At 38.3% G+C, this 15,701-nt stretch overlaps 1 protein-coding gene across 2 annotated transcripts in view; it reads right to left on the bottom strand.

Annotated features, from left to right (window-relative positions):
- LOC134337064 (spindle and kinetochore-associated protein 2-like) overlaps window positions 1-15,655 on the bottom strand; it is a 32,979-nt gene extending 17,324 nt beyond the window's left edge. Inside the window, exons 1-2 of one of the 2 annotated variants that reach the window (XM_063031861.1) lie at window positions 15,342-15,384; window positions 14,334-14,377 (exon numbers count right to left, since the gene is read on the bottom strand). In XM_063031861.1, the coding sequence (XP_062887931.1) occupies window positions 14,334-14,377; window positions 15,342-15,369 (72 nt within the window). In that variant the 5' untranslated portion in view covers window positions 15,370-15,384. Of the gene's footprint in view, window positions 1-14,333; window positions 14,378-15,341; window positions 15,385-15,588 lie in introns of those variants that run through there. The other variant, XM_063031862.1, reaches the window with a different exon arrangement.
- Window positions 15,656-15,701: the final 46 nt, after the last annotated feature.

Below are 15,701 nucleotides of genomic sequence, written 5' to 3'. Positions count from 1 at the left end.
CTGCATCTTTGTAGAGTGCTGCCTTTCAGAGAAGATGAGCAAAAAAAACCCAAGTGCTAGTTAAGTGCATAAAAGTGCATGCACTTCTAAATGACAATAAACAAAAACTGAACTGAAATAGGACCCCTGTGTATGCAAATACAAATGTTATCATCACCCGTGAAGGAATGAGCATTTCTATTGATCACTAAATTCTCAGATTAAATAAACATGCACTATAATGTCAACACACACAAAATGCTGGCATGAAACTCTGTAGACCAGGCAGCATCTATGGAAAAGAGTACAGTCAATGTTTTGGGCCAAAACCCTTAAACAAGATGAAGAGTCACAGTCTGAAACATCGACTGCACTCTTCTCCATAGATGCTGCCTGGCATGCGAGTTCATCCAGCATTTTGTGTGTTTTTCTTGGATTTCCAGTACCTGCAGATTTTCTCTTGTTTGTGACTGTAATGTCAACATGCCTTTCAAATGGCATTGATCCTAAAGCCATAAAGTTACACATTCACACAGCTGCCACAAAAGTCTGGACTATACCTTGATTCAATCTTCTTTATGAAACAATGCTCAAAAGTCACACCTGTAGAAGTTCACATGAAGTCAGTTGAGCAAATTATCACACTTGTTGTTTCCAGCAATTGGAAAAGTAGCACAGCAGCATCATACCACCATAAGTGCACCTGATCCCATTTCAGCCATTATTTCCATGGACCAAATCCTTTTTGTCAGTTATATGGATGTTTTCCCCTTTATTGTCACCAAACACAATGGATTGGTGCTTTAATCATTCAAAATTTGACATCCTGATGGCATAGAGCCAAAGGACATAGAACAGTACACCAAAGCAACAGGTCATTCATATTTGATGATAAACCATTGGGTAAGATTGCAGCAAGTGTAAACATTGGAGTGACTGGCTGCATGAAGCAAATGGATTGCAAAATAACTGTACAACCTAGTGGATATTTTGCTGGATACTCCCCCCACTATGCACAATCGGCCCTTGCAAAAGTGCATTGATGCAGATACTCACATTTCTACTCACCGATGTTTTGCTGCAATTCCCAAACACTGAAACCCTATAAGCAATATTGCACTACTCACAGCTATCTACAAAGCAGAGGCAATATCGATAGGGTTACAGTACCTGAGCATCAAAAATGCCATCACTTCCTAAAAGTGTACCTGGATGCAAGCTCCAAAATCAAAACAAAATTTGCTTGTGAAATTGAGATGAGAGTCAGAAGAGAACCATTCATGCTTTAAATTTAAGATTACAATCCATCCATCTCATAGAACAGACCTGCCTATACACTTCTGTTTAAATTAACTTAAATTCTCACAAACCTTTTGACAATGAAGAAAAAACTTTTGACCTGATACTTTTTGTAGATTCAGCCAGTTATTCAAAATACAAATCACAAAATCATTAGAAGTACTTGATTTATGAATCTATTTTTCAGTGCCAAACCCTCGACCCATAGAATTGCTGTACCAAAATATATATTCCCATCTTTTCTTTCAGATTATAATCAAAATGTTGACCAACACATCTCTTGCAAGTGAAAGAATCTGTTACATTCACAATAAAGTCATTTCAAAAATCCCAAAAGTGATTGCATCCATATTTTAGTCTGTTCTGTTTGTACCATAGAGTTTTAAAACAGTTCTGATTATTAGAAAATTTTGTATAATATTCCAAATGGGAAATTGGATAAGTTCTAAACAAAATATTGCTGATTATTGGTCTTTGCTTTATAGAAAAGAAAAAGACATTACTGTACATGCCCTTAACAGTTAAGGCTGAAACTTAAAATACGCTTCTGTTAATTTAAGTTTCAAGATTGCTTGTCATTTCTACAGTACACAAATATGAACAAAAACAATAATTAAGAGCAACATAAAAATGAGTTTGCTATCTCCTCCTTATTAGTCTTCTGTCATGATCAATGAATACATCGTTAGCTTTTACAACTGCTGTTTCAATAGAAAAAAATAATCATGTCAGGATTTACTGTGCATCAGTCACAGTTGTGTGGCACTGAAACAGAACCTTCAGCATTAACCATTTTGTCCATCTACATTCCATTTGTCTGCACTAGATCTATATCCTTCTAAATCTTGCTTATTCAAGTGCTGTCTAAAATTGTCTCGAACATAGCATTTATACCCGATTCCAACACCATCTCTGGCAGCAGGTTCCAGAAAAACTTGCCCCTCAAATTCCTTTTACAACTCCCTCATTTCATCTTAGGTTCTACATTTTAGATTTTGATAGTCATACCGTGGGGAAAGGACCCTATCTACCCAAAGCATGCCCTGATGTAATTTTTTTTTAAATGCAACTATCTCGTCACTCCTTCACTCTAGGCCCTCATATTTTTTTAAATCATGATCTCAACACAGCCCAACTTTCAGATTCGCTCTCCCAACCTATGAAGAAAATCTTTTCATATGCCTTCTTCACTACCCTTATCTATCCACATTGCCATCTTCAGATCTATAGACTTGAACTCCAAAGTCTCAGTTCATCAACATTTCTCACTGACCTAGCATTTGACTTCCCAAAATACATCACCCAAAAGTCATCAGCAGTAAATTCCATCTACAAATGCCCTGAACAACATTCCATCGGATTGATAACCTGCTGTAGCCTTAGACAATCTGCCTCACTCTGCATGACACCATCAACCTTGGCATCACCTACAAACTTAAAATCATACATCCGTGTGATACATGATATACACAGCATTGAAAAGTAAGGGATTAGGTATGTAGCAGAGCATTGTGCAATTTGCAGACTAGATGAAATGAGAGGATAGATAAAAGCTGCCCTAAACCTCATGCTACATCTGAAATGGATATGCACAACATGAATACTGGCTGCCAAATTGATTAAGTTCTCCAATTCCCAATATTAACATCCCTCATTTTGACCAAGTACAAAAATCTGGATAATCAGTTGAAATTATTAGAAGGGCATGGCATAGCTAGGTTTATGATAAAGTATGTGGATAGTAGGATTCTTACTGGAGGATGGAGACACAAGCTGCCGCAGGATTATCTGGAATTAACCAGAAACTGACAAATAGCCTAAAGCAAAACAAAAAAAAATTACATAGCAATTTCAGTATGTCCCAAAGCATAGTTAATATGTACATTTGAAAATGTTTAATTTGTGAAATACATTTGTTACACAGAATACAGATTGAGTACCCCCTACCGAAAAACTAAAATCCAAAAAGCAAAGTCAGAATTTTTTTGAGCTTGGGCATGATGTCACAAACAGAAAATTCCACAAAGTGCTAGAAGATTCCCAGCTGATGCGCAGGTCTCTGCACATCACAAACCATTCTGAGAAGTGACCTCACATATGTAATGCAGAAGTTAATGAAAAATGGAAAAACACTGCATAAAGCAAAAAAATAACGATGATCATGCATTGAAAGAGTGGATTCATCAGAGGGAACATATGCTGATCTGAAACAAGCAAAAATCTATTACGACAAAATGAAAATTGATAATAATTGTGAATATTCAGTAAGCTGCTTGCAGAAATTTAACAACACATAGCACTCTTTTTTACAGATTAAAAAAAATTAGGATTAAAAGGTTTGCTGATCACGAAGCAACAGAGAAATTCATTGATAAGCTTGCCAATAACATCACTGATGAAAATCTAACACCAGAATAGGTCTACATTGTTTTTCATAAAAACTGAAAAAGTAAAATACAAACAGTGTATTGTAACCATTTTTTCTTAAATCAAAACTTGACATCATAGGTGGAGACTGAAAACTTGCCACACACAAAATGCTGAAGGAACTCAGCAGGCCAGGCAGCATCCATGGGAAAAAAAGTACAGTCAAAGTTTCATGCCGAGGTCCTTTGGCAGGGTCCAGCATTTTCTGTGTTGCTTAGATTTCCAGCATCTGCAGATTTTCACTTGTTTATGACTGAAAACTTGCTGTTATTTGTTGTTGTTTGACAGCTGATTCAGGTATTCTCCTGATGCTGCTGGTTACCCTGCACACATTATATTTTCAAATTAATGGTATATAATACTTGTTTGCTTAATGCTTGAATTTACAATGAATCTTGTTAAAATAGATTCTTTGACTTAACTCTGCCTGGTTTACCTGTTTTCACAGCCACTCCATTCTACCACCTGAAAAATTAACTCTGAAGAAATGTACTTGTATGTCAAAAAAACCTACAAAATTGCCCACTTTCTTCCAAAAGTAAAGTCTTCATTAGCATATCAAAGGGATACAACGAAAAATGCTAATACCAAGACCTTAATCTAACAATAGGTACAAACACCTTTTACATTCAATCCTATTATCATGTCCCAAACATCATAGAAGATTTAGTACCTTTGATGAAAGACAACTGCAATTGAAGCATCAAAAAGTAGCAACTTACAAATAACATCTCAATGGCAATAAAATGAATGACCTGCTAGTCTAGGGGTTTCCAACCTTTATGCCATACATGGAGCCTTACCATCAACTTAGTGGTTCAGGAACCCCAGGTTGGGAACTCCTGAATCTGTTGTAACTGTTAGTTGAGTGCTAAATATTTACCAACACATCAAGACAATTATCTGGCTCTTTAAAACAGTACCATAGGATCTTTAACCTTCACTCAGAGGTTACTTAATAGGCACTGCAGCATTCGAAGCAACACACACAAAATGCTGGAGGAGCTCAGCAGGCCAGGCAGCATTTGTACAGTCAACATTTTGGGCTGAAACCCTTCAGCAGGACTGGGGAAAAAGAGCTGAGAACAAGATTTGAAAGGTGGGGGATGGGAGAGAGAACCGCCAGGCAATAGGTGAAACTTGGAGGGGAAGGGATGAAGCAAAGAGCCAGGAAGTTGATTGGTGAAAGACAGAAGGCCATGGAAGAAAGAAGGTTTGGGGGGTGGGGGGGAGAAGAGGAGAAGGAGCACCAGGGGAGGCAATGGGCAGGCAAGGAGATAACATGAGAGACACAGAGCGAGAGAAGGGAATGAGAAATGATGGTGGGGGAGGGAATTGGAGGCATTACTGGAAGTTTGAGAAATCAATGTTCGTGCCTTCAGGCTGAGGCTACCCAATTGGAATACAAGGTGTTGTTTCTCCAACCCAAGCGTGGCTTATACCCGCTACTGCAGCATTCTAATTGCTTCTACTTGTATAATTAAAAAGCAAAATCTGGAACAAAAACACAAATGCCGTAAGCACTCAGAAATCAAAGGACAGAAAAATACTCTAAAAATATACCCTAAAGTAAACTAAATTTTCAGTTGATCTCCCATCAGAACAGGTGAAGGGTCAAACCAAATCCCCTAATATCTATACAAGACATCAACTATAACAAAACACATCGAGACACTGCAAAAGTGTCAAGAAAACCTGACACTTACGACTCAATGCTTCTCTTCCTAATATTTAGTTGGAGGAAATTTCTATTGTCATTCTGTCTATTCTGTCTTGTCATCTTCATAAGTTTTCTGATGACTCTGCCATAGTTGGATGCATCAGCAAGGGAGATGAGGCTGAGTACAGGGCTACGGTAGGAAACTTTGTCACATGGCGTGAGCAGAATTATCTGCAGCTTACTGTGAAAAAGACTAAGAAGCTGGTGGTAGACCTGAGGAGAGCTAAGGTACTGGTGACCCCTGTTTCCATCCGGGGAGTCAGTGTGGACATGGTGCAGGATTACAAATACCTGGGGATACGAATTGAAAATAAACTGGACTGATCAAAGAACACCGAAGCTGTCTTACAAGAAGGGTCAGAGCCATCTCTATTTCCTGAGGAGACTGAGGTCCTTTAACATCTGCCGGACGATGCTGAGGATGTTCTACGAGTCTGTGGTGGCCAGTGCTATCATGTTTGCTATTGTGCGCTGGGGCAGCAGGCTGAGGGTAGCAGACACCAACAGAATCAACAAACTCATTCGTAAGGCCAGTGATGTTGTGGGGATGGAACTGGACTCTCTGACGGTGGTGTCTGAAAAGAGGATGCCGTCTAAGTTGCATGCCATCTTGGACAATGTCTCCCATCCACTACATAATGTACTGGGTGGACACAGGAGTACATTCAGCCAGAGACTCATTCCACAGAGATGCAGTACAGAGCGTCATAGGAAGTCATTCCCGCCTGTGGCCATCAAACTTTACAACTCCTCCCTTGGAGGGTCAGACACCCTGAGCCAATAGGCTGGTCCTGGACTTATTTCATAATTTCCTGGCATAATTTACATATTACTAATTAACTATTTATGGTTTTATTACTATTTATTACTTATGGAGCAACTGTAACGAAAACCAATTTCCCCCGGGATCAATAAAGTATGACTATTATTTTTAAATCAACATGGACAATGTTGATATTGCCAAACATCAGAACAAGTACAGTCTCTTGTTTGTGCACTGAAGACCATTGGCCAGCTGAATTTTCCACCAAAATGAACAGCTATTTAGTGCTCATCATGGAAGTTCATTTTTCACAGGTTTCAGCATCAGGCTTTTAATTTTAACTGCCTTCGGCTGAAGGGAAATCTACAAGACTGCTGGCCTTGGAAACCTTCCGGAACAAACAGTTATTTTTATATATAAAGAGAATCAAAAAGTAATTGCAGCAATTACCTTGCAGCTCATTCACCAAGATTCAATGACTCAATTACAGGGATGCCATCAGAAAAAAGACAGCAAGCTCCATGAGCCATATATTAAAATGATAGCTTTCCACAAAAATTTTACCTCCATTTAGGAATGATTTAAACTGGACAGACATAACTTTTCTCAGGCTACTTATGCAGCACTTATGCTCTTCCTACCAACCCAAATACCATATTAAAGTAAGTGATCAAACTAAGGAACATACATAAAATGCTGGAGGAACTCAGCAAATCAGGCACCATCTATTGAAGAGTACAGTTGATGTTTCGGGCCAAGACCCTTCACCAGTATTGGGTTTAAAGATTTTATTTAAACTTTGTTTGCACCAATTCAACTCCTGTATTGATTGCTGTTTAAGTATGCCATGCAAGTCTGGAACTTCATGCTAATCTTTAATTACTGGAAAAAGCATAGTCATCTGTGACACAAATGGTAATAATTAAAAAGGACTACTAATTGATGAACTCTTAGATCCACTTTAAAAAACCTGAAATCACGTACATGAAATGCTCACAACTAGACCTGCAGGAGGTACTAGGCTACACACTACACTGATGAAAGGAATTACAGCTGAACATCCCCATCAGCACAGCAGGGGCCAACACACACCCATGGACTTTTGCCATCATTTTAAAGAGCTGAGCAAATTTACTGAACTCATATCAAAGGTAAAATTCATTGCACTGTTTCCACTCTTGTGAGCAGACACAGCAGTAGATCAATAACTGCAAATAACAGTCAAGGTTCAAAAACTTGCTTATTAGTATATTAAAATTTTCATTTATAAACCTGACTATTGTTTGGTAGAAATTATCAAATGCATCAAAGCTATCAAAATTGCATTTCTATCCAGCAACATTGTAGTAACATTGTAAAAAAAAGCAATGACGTTTAAGCTCAGAATATTTTCTGAAATTGCCTAAAAGTACTGCAACTGGATGCATTTTAGTTCTGCAAATTCTCCAACCTCTTATTTGCCACTGTTGCCAAGGGATAGGAAGAAAGCAACACTTCAGAAAAAAAAACTTTAAAAGACATTCAGGTAAGGACCAGACAAGAGATAGATACATTATTAGAATCAAACAACCATTTGGATGTTCAAAACTTAAGCTTAAATGCATTGGCAGATTGTGATATTTTTCCCCCAAAGGATGCAAAGACAACAGCTTAACTTGCTGTTGCAATCAAAGACCTCATATGTATAAACATTTGTATTTTTGTGGAAATATACTTACCTAATCTTGCTCAGAACTGAAAAGCACAAGAAACTTAAAATTGTCAAAATGCATAAGAACATTAAAACATTAACATACTTATTCTATGATTATTCAAAGCATAGGTATGAAATAAGAAAACAGTAAATGCCACAAACTTGCAGCATTCATATCAAAACACTAAAGGAATAAACGCATAATAAAGTCAACAGGCTTTAGCAGAAATTCAGATGCATTTTTAAACTTGTCCATCATGCAGAGCTAAACATTCCCCAATTATCCCACTCCTCCTTCTACATACATAGCTATACAGACTTACATATACTCAAACATTGCAAGAGCACAATCTATAACTGGATATTAAACAAGTCTACCCAGAATTACAGATGATTAAAAAGCTGTAACAATATGGCACAGTAGCACAGTGATTAGCACAATGCTTTACAGTACCAGCAAATCTAGTTCAATTCCCACCGATGTCTTTAAGCAGTTTGCATGATCTCCCTGTGACCGCATGGGCTTCCCCTGGGTGCTCCAGTTCTCACCCACCTCCCACAGACTAAAGACTTACATGATTAGGCCAAGGTTAAACTGGGCTTTCTGGTGGAGTGCAGCTCGAAGGGCCAGAAGGGCCTGTTACACACTGTATCTCAAACATTCATCACCCATCTACTAAAGTTAATACTGAAATACAACAGTTAAGATCAATATTTGTAAAAGACTACTAAAAGATTGGTATTGTTACTTGTTGACCATTTGATGATTTTCCATTCTGTGCTGGTGATCTACCTTCAGATGCTTTGACAATACTATTGCACTGCTAGCTGTGAAACACAGTAGTGCAATAAAGTCAGAGCATCTGTCAGCAGCAAATCCAGAAATGTTCTGTAGAACTGCTCATCAACTCCAAACTCAATAAATACACTTAAAATATGAAACTGGTTAAACATAGGGACAACCTTCAACAACTGGTTAAAGCATATAGAATACAAACTTTATTTAAAGAAACACACTCAGATCAGAGTTTAAGAGTAATCTGACAATTTTGAAGTTTAAAAATAAACCAGCTAGTTTAAATAATTAACTGTGCAAAACACAATTACACTCAGAATTCCCCCTTTCCAACTATTTAAATAAATCTCATATCTGCTTCCACATTCCATACCAGTCTTCCATACAACACATTTGTCCCTCAGGTGATGGAAAACAAAGATAAAGACTACAGCCTATTTATCGAGGTTTGTTAATGGCAATTGCAATTAACAAAGGGTTGAAAGGTTTGGAAGAAATTTCCTACTCACTGAAGTCTAAGCACCATTATTACAGCTCCATGGCATTAAAACAGTGTCCCAATTCCTCTTACTGTTTGAAGTAAAGTGTATAGTGTAAGAGTTTTATTTATTCAAGCATCTGGTTGGCTTTATAACCTACTGAACTACAGTTAATAAAAACTGAATTTACTTTTTTTTGAAACATGGCCATTTTGTTTGAACAAATGACAATGGAATCCACCATGAAACTCTAATGGGAGGACGGCATACATGAATAATGCATCATGCGAATGCAGAACGATGGGTCCACTGAGCATTTATTGCTGCAGCAGATGATGTAAAATGGGGTGGTGTATTCCTACCACACCACGTTTTCTTGTGAACTTTTCATGATCCAATGCTGAAATTCAATCACCTATGTTCCTTAATTAAATGACTACAATTGAACCAAAGTTAATCAGACTGTCCCATTGTACATTATATACGTCAACATCACACAAATATAAATCAAATTCATTTAGTAAATGCCTGTGGTGCACTTGTGTAATGACAATGAAAAAGTGCAAATCCTGAGCTATATGCTTATGAGAATGGCTTTTAATTCCAAATGACAACACTTATGTACAATTATGAATACTGTATACATGAAATACTTCCTCAGATCTTTATATCCCAAAATTTGCACAAAATATCAAAGATTTCATTTGAATATCCAGATAGAAATTAGAAACCTTGCAGGGAATAAGAATGATGAATCCAGAGCTTCATTCAATATATTTTCTTAAAATATATGGTGGATGCTGAAATATCAAAAATGGAACTTAATAATTTTCCATTTTTACACTAAATCCCTGATTTCCCCTACCTCCCTCCAAACATCACCTCCAACTTACCAAATATAGATTTTCACTTACAAAATCCCACTTCCAAAGTTCTTGTAGTAGAAATGGAGTAAAGATTGATTAAAAAAAATAAAATGCAAAGATCTATAAATCTTAATCGCCACACTGATCTGCTCGCCGGCCAATGCCCTTTTAATATTGCACTGCTTTCTTTCTGTTATCACTAGTAGTACAACATGAAAAGGGCACTGGACAAACGGACAAAGGCCACAGAGTTCGATGATTGATGGAAATTCTCAGACATCAAAGCTGGAAAATCAATGAAGTTTAATTTGGTGCGATCATCTGTGGGTTTTGTTAAAGATTAAACCTTTTAAGCTAGTATCTGGCACCAGTAGGACAACAAAGAATCAAACAAATGTAATTGCCTCTTCAAACTCACCATATTGGTACATTCACTACAACAAAAACAACAGTTTATATAAAGCAACAGCATATATACACAAAGAGAAAACTTAAAACATTCAGAGAAAATTGATAAGATTTTCTAACACCCTGAATAGACTGACCAGAAGATAAATTCACACCTGAAGCCACTAAGCTCTTTGCAGACCAAGTATGTCATTTTCAAAAAATATACAGAAAAGATCACTTCCCTTCCCCCATTTATTTAAATGAAGTTTATTGGGAATCAACTTCTTACAGATTCATGGTTTCAAAGGTGTTGCATGCCACTAGATCTCTCAGCTAAACCTATCTCACCAGCAAAGAGCTGGTCGCTAGATGAATGCATTAAAAGAGACAAAAGAACAATTTATCCAAGAAAGGGATCTTTTAACCCAGATTGCTCATACCAGATTATTTTAAACAAGGGAAGCAAGCAATCCAGTAAACCCATTACCTCAATTTTCCTCCACCTAGTGTTTTCACCACACTTTCAGGCACAGAATTTCAAATCATAGCTACCCTCCATTGTTTTTTGTCAATCGCGTTAAAATCTACCATCAGATCCTCAACCCTCCAACCAATGCATATTGTATTTGACCCTTTTCATAAAGGATCCCAGATGGTGATTTTCTTTGAAAACATTAGCAACCCAACAATTTATGCTTCTCTGATCCTTTATACAGAATTATCAATGCGTTCCAATCAACCTACAATTCCACAAGGAACTATTTTCCTTCTCTCCACCCTGGAGTTCTTATTCCACTGCCCCAGCTGAGGGAAACTTGATCATCACAGAGCAGATAAAAAAGGTCAAGGAAGAATGTAGTTTTCATCACCCTGCTATAGGAAATACATTGAACTGGAAAGAGTGCAGAGTAGATTTGTGAGGATGTCAGGACTCAAGGTCCCAAGTTACAGGGAAAGGTTGAACAAGCTAGGACTTTATTCTTTGGAGAACAAAAGATAAAGAGTGACGTTATCAAGGTATATAAAATCATGAGGGGCAGTTAGGATGAACATAGTCTTTCTCCCCAAGAAAGGCAAACTAAAAACTAGAGGACGTAGGTCTAAAAACAAGAGCGGAAAGATTTAAGAAGAGATTCGTGGGGCAACTTTTTCTACATGAATGACTTGCCAGAGAAAATGGCTGAGGCAGGTACAACAACATTTGGATAAGTATATAGTTTGGAATGAAGGAAATTGATTACATGTGAGGATGAGCCAAAGGGTCTGTCTCCTTGCTGTATTAGTCTATGATGATCCAGTACATGGCTCAGCTGATTCCTGAATCAACATCTTTTGCATATTGTCTCTGTCGTGTGCAGCAATGACTCTATTGTGTTTCTTTCTACTTACTGTTAATGCCGACAAGAAAATGAATCTCACGGTGGCATTTGATGGCTATATGTACTTTGATAATAAATTTACTTTGAATAGTTCATCCACTCAATGTGTGAGCATAAGCACAGATATTGAACCACCACGTCAGAAAATTTTGAATACAAATCCTGGATGTAAAGTCAGCACAAGCACTTGGAAATTCTGATTATGGATCAAAACTGATCAAATGAAGATTCTGGAATGAAACACTCACTCCCAAAGACAGTATGGTGGGAAAAGTATGAATAGTGATTTGGAGAACAGAGGAATTTCATCCAGAAAGACATCTTTCTGGAATTTGATCTTACAATTTATGGATTTATTCCATTTATTTTTTACTCGGTTATTCTGAAAGACAGCTCTGTTCTTGAATACCAACTTTAAACAAATACATCATATTCTCACCACCAGAATATAATATGATTCTTTCCCTCCCACCATGTGTATGCTACTGAAGCTTTTGCCAATGGAACATTTCAATACACTCGCAGCTTTTCTCCTGTCTCCTGACATAACCTGGCCACATACTCAAATTTCATCCATCAGCCCTATATCTACTGGGCTATAATATCACCAGTGCCTCACTTTAAAATTCTCATATGCATACAACTTCATACTTAATTTCCAACCTCCTCAAGCCATATAACTCTCCCAGAAAATATCCTCCAGTTCTTGCCTTTTGAACATCAAGATAATAAATATTTCCATCTCTGACCCCAATGATTTACACATAAACTTTAAGATTCCAGTTATTCCAACCCACCCCCACCCAAGAGGAGGTCTTAAAGCCTTCCAGCTTTTTAACACAGCTCAATGCTAAATTAGGCCTATAACAAACTTAGGCAGGGGCATTGTAGTACTTTGTAGCATTGTAGTACATTGTAGCAGCAAGTAGATGCAAGTTAAAGTGCAGAGTACAAAGGACAAGGTGGCTTCCATATGCACAATGGCCAAATAATTTAATTACTAAATATGTAACGAACAGAACTTGCATACCTCAGTTTCATTTAGGGGGAAAATTCAACAACATGCCAAATAATAGCAATTAGCTTTTGTCTTCGGAATTTTAAAGAATGAATAAAAGTGACTGAACTATATTGGCAAGAGTTTTATTCTTCATTCCTAGGTTCACGTCTTTATCAACCCAACTGTCAAACATGGAAAGCAAATTTCAGTACAGGAGAACCATTTCTATTTTTCTCCAAATACAATGCGTTATTGTTTACTTTTCATATGATACAAACTGGCAGAGAATGTCAAAAAGCTAAGGAAATAACGCAAACCAGATTTCTAAATGATAAAAAAGACCAACTTCAAAATAATTCTTAGACTACTGCAACATTTTCCCAGTCTGATTTGTCCTTTTCTTCATTAAGTATAAATCTCACCTCAAGTAACTGCAGCTGCGACGCAGACTATCAAATGCTCATTCATGCTGAGGATGAATACATCCCAGGCCTCTCCCTACACATCAATTAACCAGTGAAATTTACCTTAAAAACATCACTGCATATCACTATCAAACAAAAAAAAAGTGGCAGTAAATAAAATTGGCAAACCTGCATATAAGTGCTGACATTTTCAAATACAATGTTCTCAAATACATTTAAAAAAGCAAAAATGGGTTTTCATGCAGTTGCCATGGCAACAGGGAACCATTATTACTGCCAGTTCTCCCAACTATTTCCATTTATTTAATTCATTAAATAATGCAGATTTTTTTCCAATGTTAGGACAAGATCACTTCAACATCAACGCTAGCAACTGGTTAAAAAAGATTCCTGAAATCTATACTCCAAAAAAAAACATACAGGAACTCAATTTCAACATTAAAATATATACTTTCAAAAAAAATGTGCTTGTTTATAAATAAATTAGCAAAAAACAGCTTTATTGACAGGTGATTTGTTTTGTATTACTTCAAGAATTTATCAATTCATCCAACAAGAACAAGGGAGAGTTAAGAATCCGAGTCATAAAGAGGAGGATTTAAAAAATGCCTCCACACCCACATGCAATGCTCCTCCCACACTCTAAGCTCCCTAAATTGAACAGTCAGCCAAGGTGGTTCTATGCACTTATTGACAACAAGCTTTTTAAAAGCCTAAATGAATTTTCCATTGTGTTTAGCATATTAAATTCTGGATCAGAATAAAAACATAAAAATCTATATAAAAGTTACAGAACTTTAAATAGAGGGACAATTTTTCAGGCAATTGATACTTCCTCCTTCACAAGTACATCTCAATGAGCATTAGATGAGTTTCTTGAAAACTGCATTTATTGAGAGGCAAAGCCTCAAATTAATCACTAACATTCCAGGTTTAACTCTACCCACTCAGCTATTGATCAACCCACATGAAATGCTTTTGTATGCAAAGATGAGACCAACTCAAAAGCAAGTGTTTTTGACATGCAAGGTGGCCATACATTTTTACCTGGATAAAGAATTTCAAATTTTAGTGACATGTCTAAAACAGATCATGAAAACTCAAGCAGCTCCCTTACACGGAGGAAACAGTCCGTCCAAAGACTTGAAGGTATCTTGTTTCCTTAAATTGAAGAGCACAACAAGTCAAAAGAATGTTTAATATTTTTTTTCAGAGCTGGACTGCACCAGACAAGAATGAAGCTCTAGATGTCCAGCATCTGCAGAATCTCTTCTGTTTATGAATACCTTACGTTTCCAATAGCCTGGCACCTCGCGAAATGAGCGATTTTAAATGGTGAGACACTAGTGCAATTCACGAGAACCGGTGCAATGAAACATGCTGCAAACAAGCCGGTACACCATGCACCCACTACAATGTCCCATCCCCACGGGGGCGCGCACACACACACACAGCTTCTCGTACTACTGGGAGGGGTGCCGGGGATTGCCGCCGTGAACAATCTGACGAGCGATACCGTAGCTCCCTGTCGCCCTTTGGTTTGCTAAGCGTGCACGGAACAAAAATACCAACACGGAGTTATTTTAAAGAAAGAAAACACACACACACGAGAAGAAGAAAAAAAAATAAAAGGTCGACCGATCTAGGCAGCCCGGACCCCGTTTGCGCGCGCAACCTAGCAGCTGGCTGTCAAGCGAGGAACAAGCGCCGGGTGGCGGTTAAGCGCCGAGCGGCCGGGGAGGTGGGGGGGGGGTGCGCGCGCGGGGACGGCGGCGCGCACGGCACGACGTCGCCCAAACTGTCAAAAACCGTCCAAACCGTCACCCAATCGGCGGCTGCCGCTCTCCCCGGCGCGCGTGCGGGCGCGAGCGAGCGAGGGGGAGGGGGAGGGTTAGTTAAGGTGGGGGGGTTGAAGATGGGAAAAAAAAGGGGAGGGGCACCCAAGACGAATGAAAACAGGCGCGACAACACCGGAATGCTTCGGCCCTCCCACGGGTTTACCCAGATGATCGCTCCTATTTTATAAACCCCCCCACCCCCCGAACTCGGAATTCTGAGGCAATCCCCGGGGCGGGCGGGGGTGGGATGGGGGGGTGAAAAAAAAAGAACTCCAATTTGCTGCTACCACAAGTAAGAGATCTCAATCCCGCCATTTTTGCACCTAATTACCCGGATGCAAATCAGGATCGAGCTTTCAAACAAATTAAACTTTTTGCCGAAAAAATACACCTATCGCGCGCGCGCGGAAATTTTTTAAAGTTTTTTCCCCGTGACCGCGAGGCCTTCATCTACCCATTGCAATGTTTTTCTTTTGATTAAAACTGGTTTCCAAATTTAAATAATTTTTTTTTGAATTTAAAAATCCCTCTTACCATCGCTGCCAGCTTGTTGACCGCGGTCTCCATATTGAATAGTTTACATTCCGAAGGCGAACCGATAAAGGCCTTTTAAGCAGATGTAACGTGGCTTATGATTGGACAGTTGC

This window comes from Mobula hypostoma, chromosome 23 (assembly GCF_963921235.1).
Source record: "Mobula hypostoma chromosome 23, sMobHyp1.1, whole genome shotgun sequence".
Lineage (NCBI taxonomy): Eukaryota > Metazoa > Chordata > Chondrichthyes > Myliobatiformes > Myliobatidae > Mobula > Mobula hypostoma.
The sequence above is the reverse complement of the archived record's forward strand: the minus strand, read 5'-3'. Positions and strand labels throughout refer to the sequence as shown.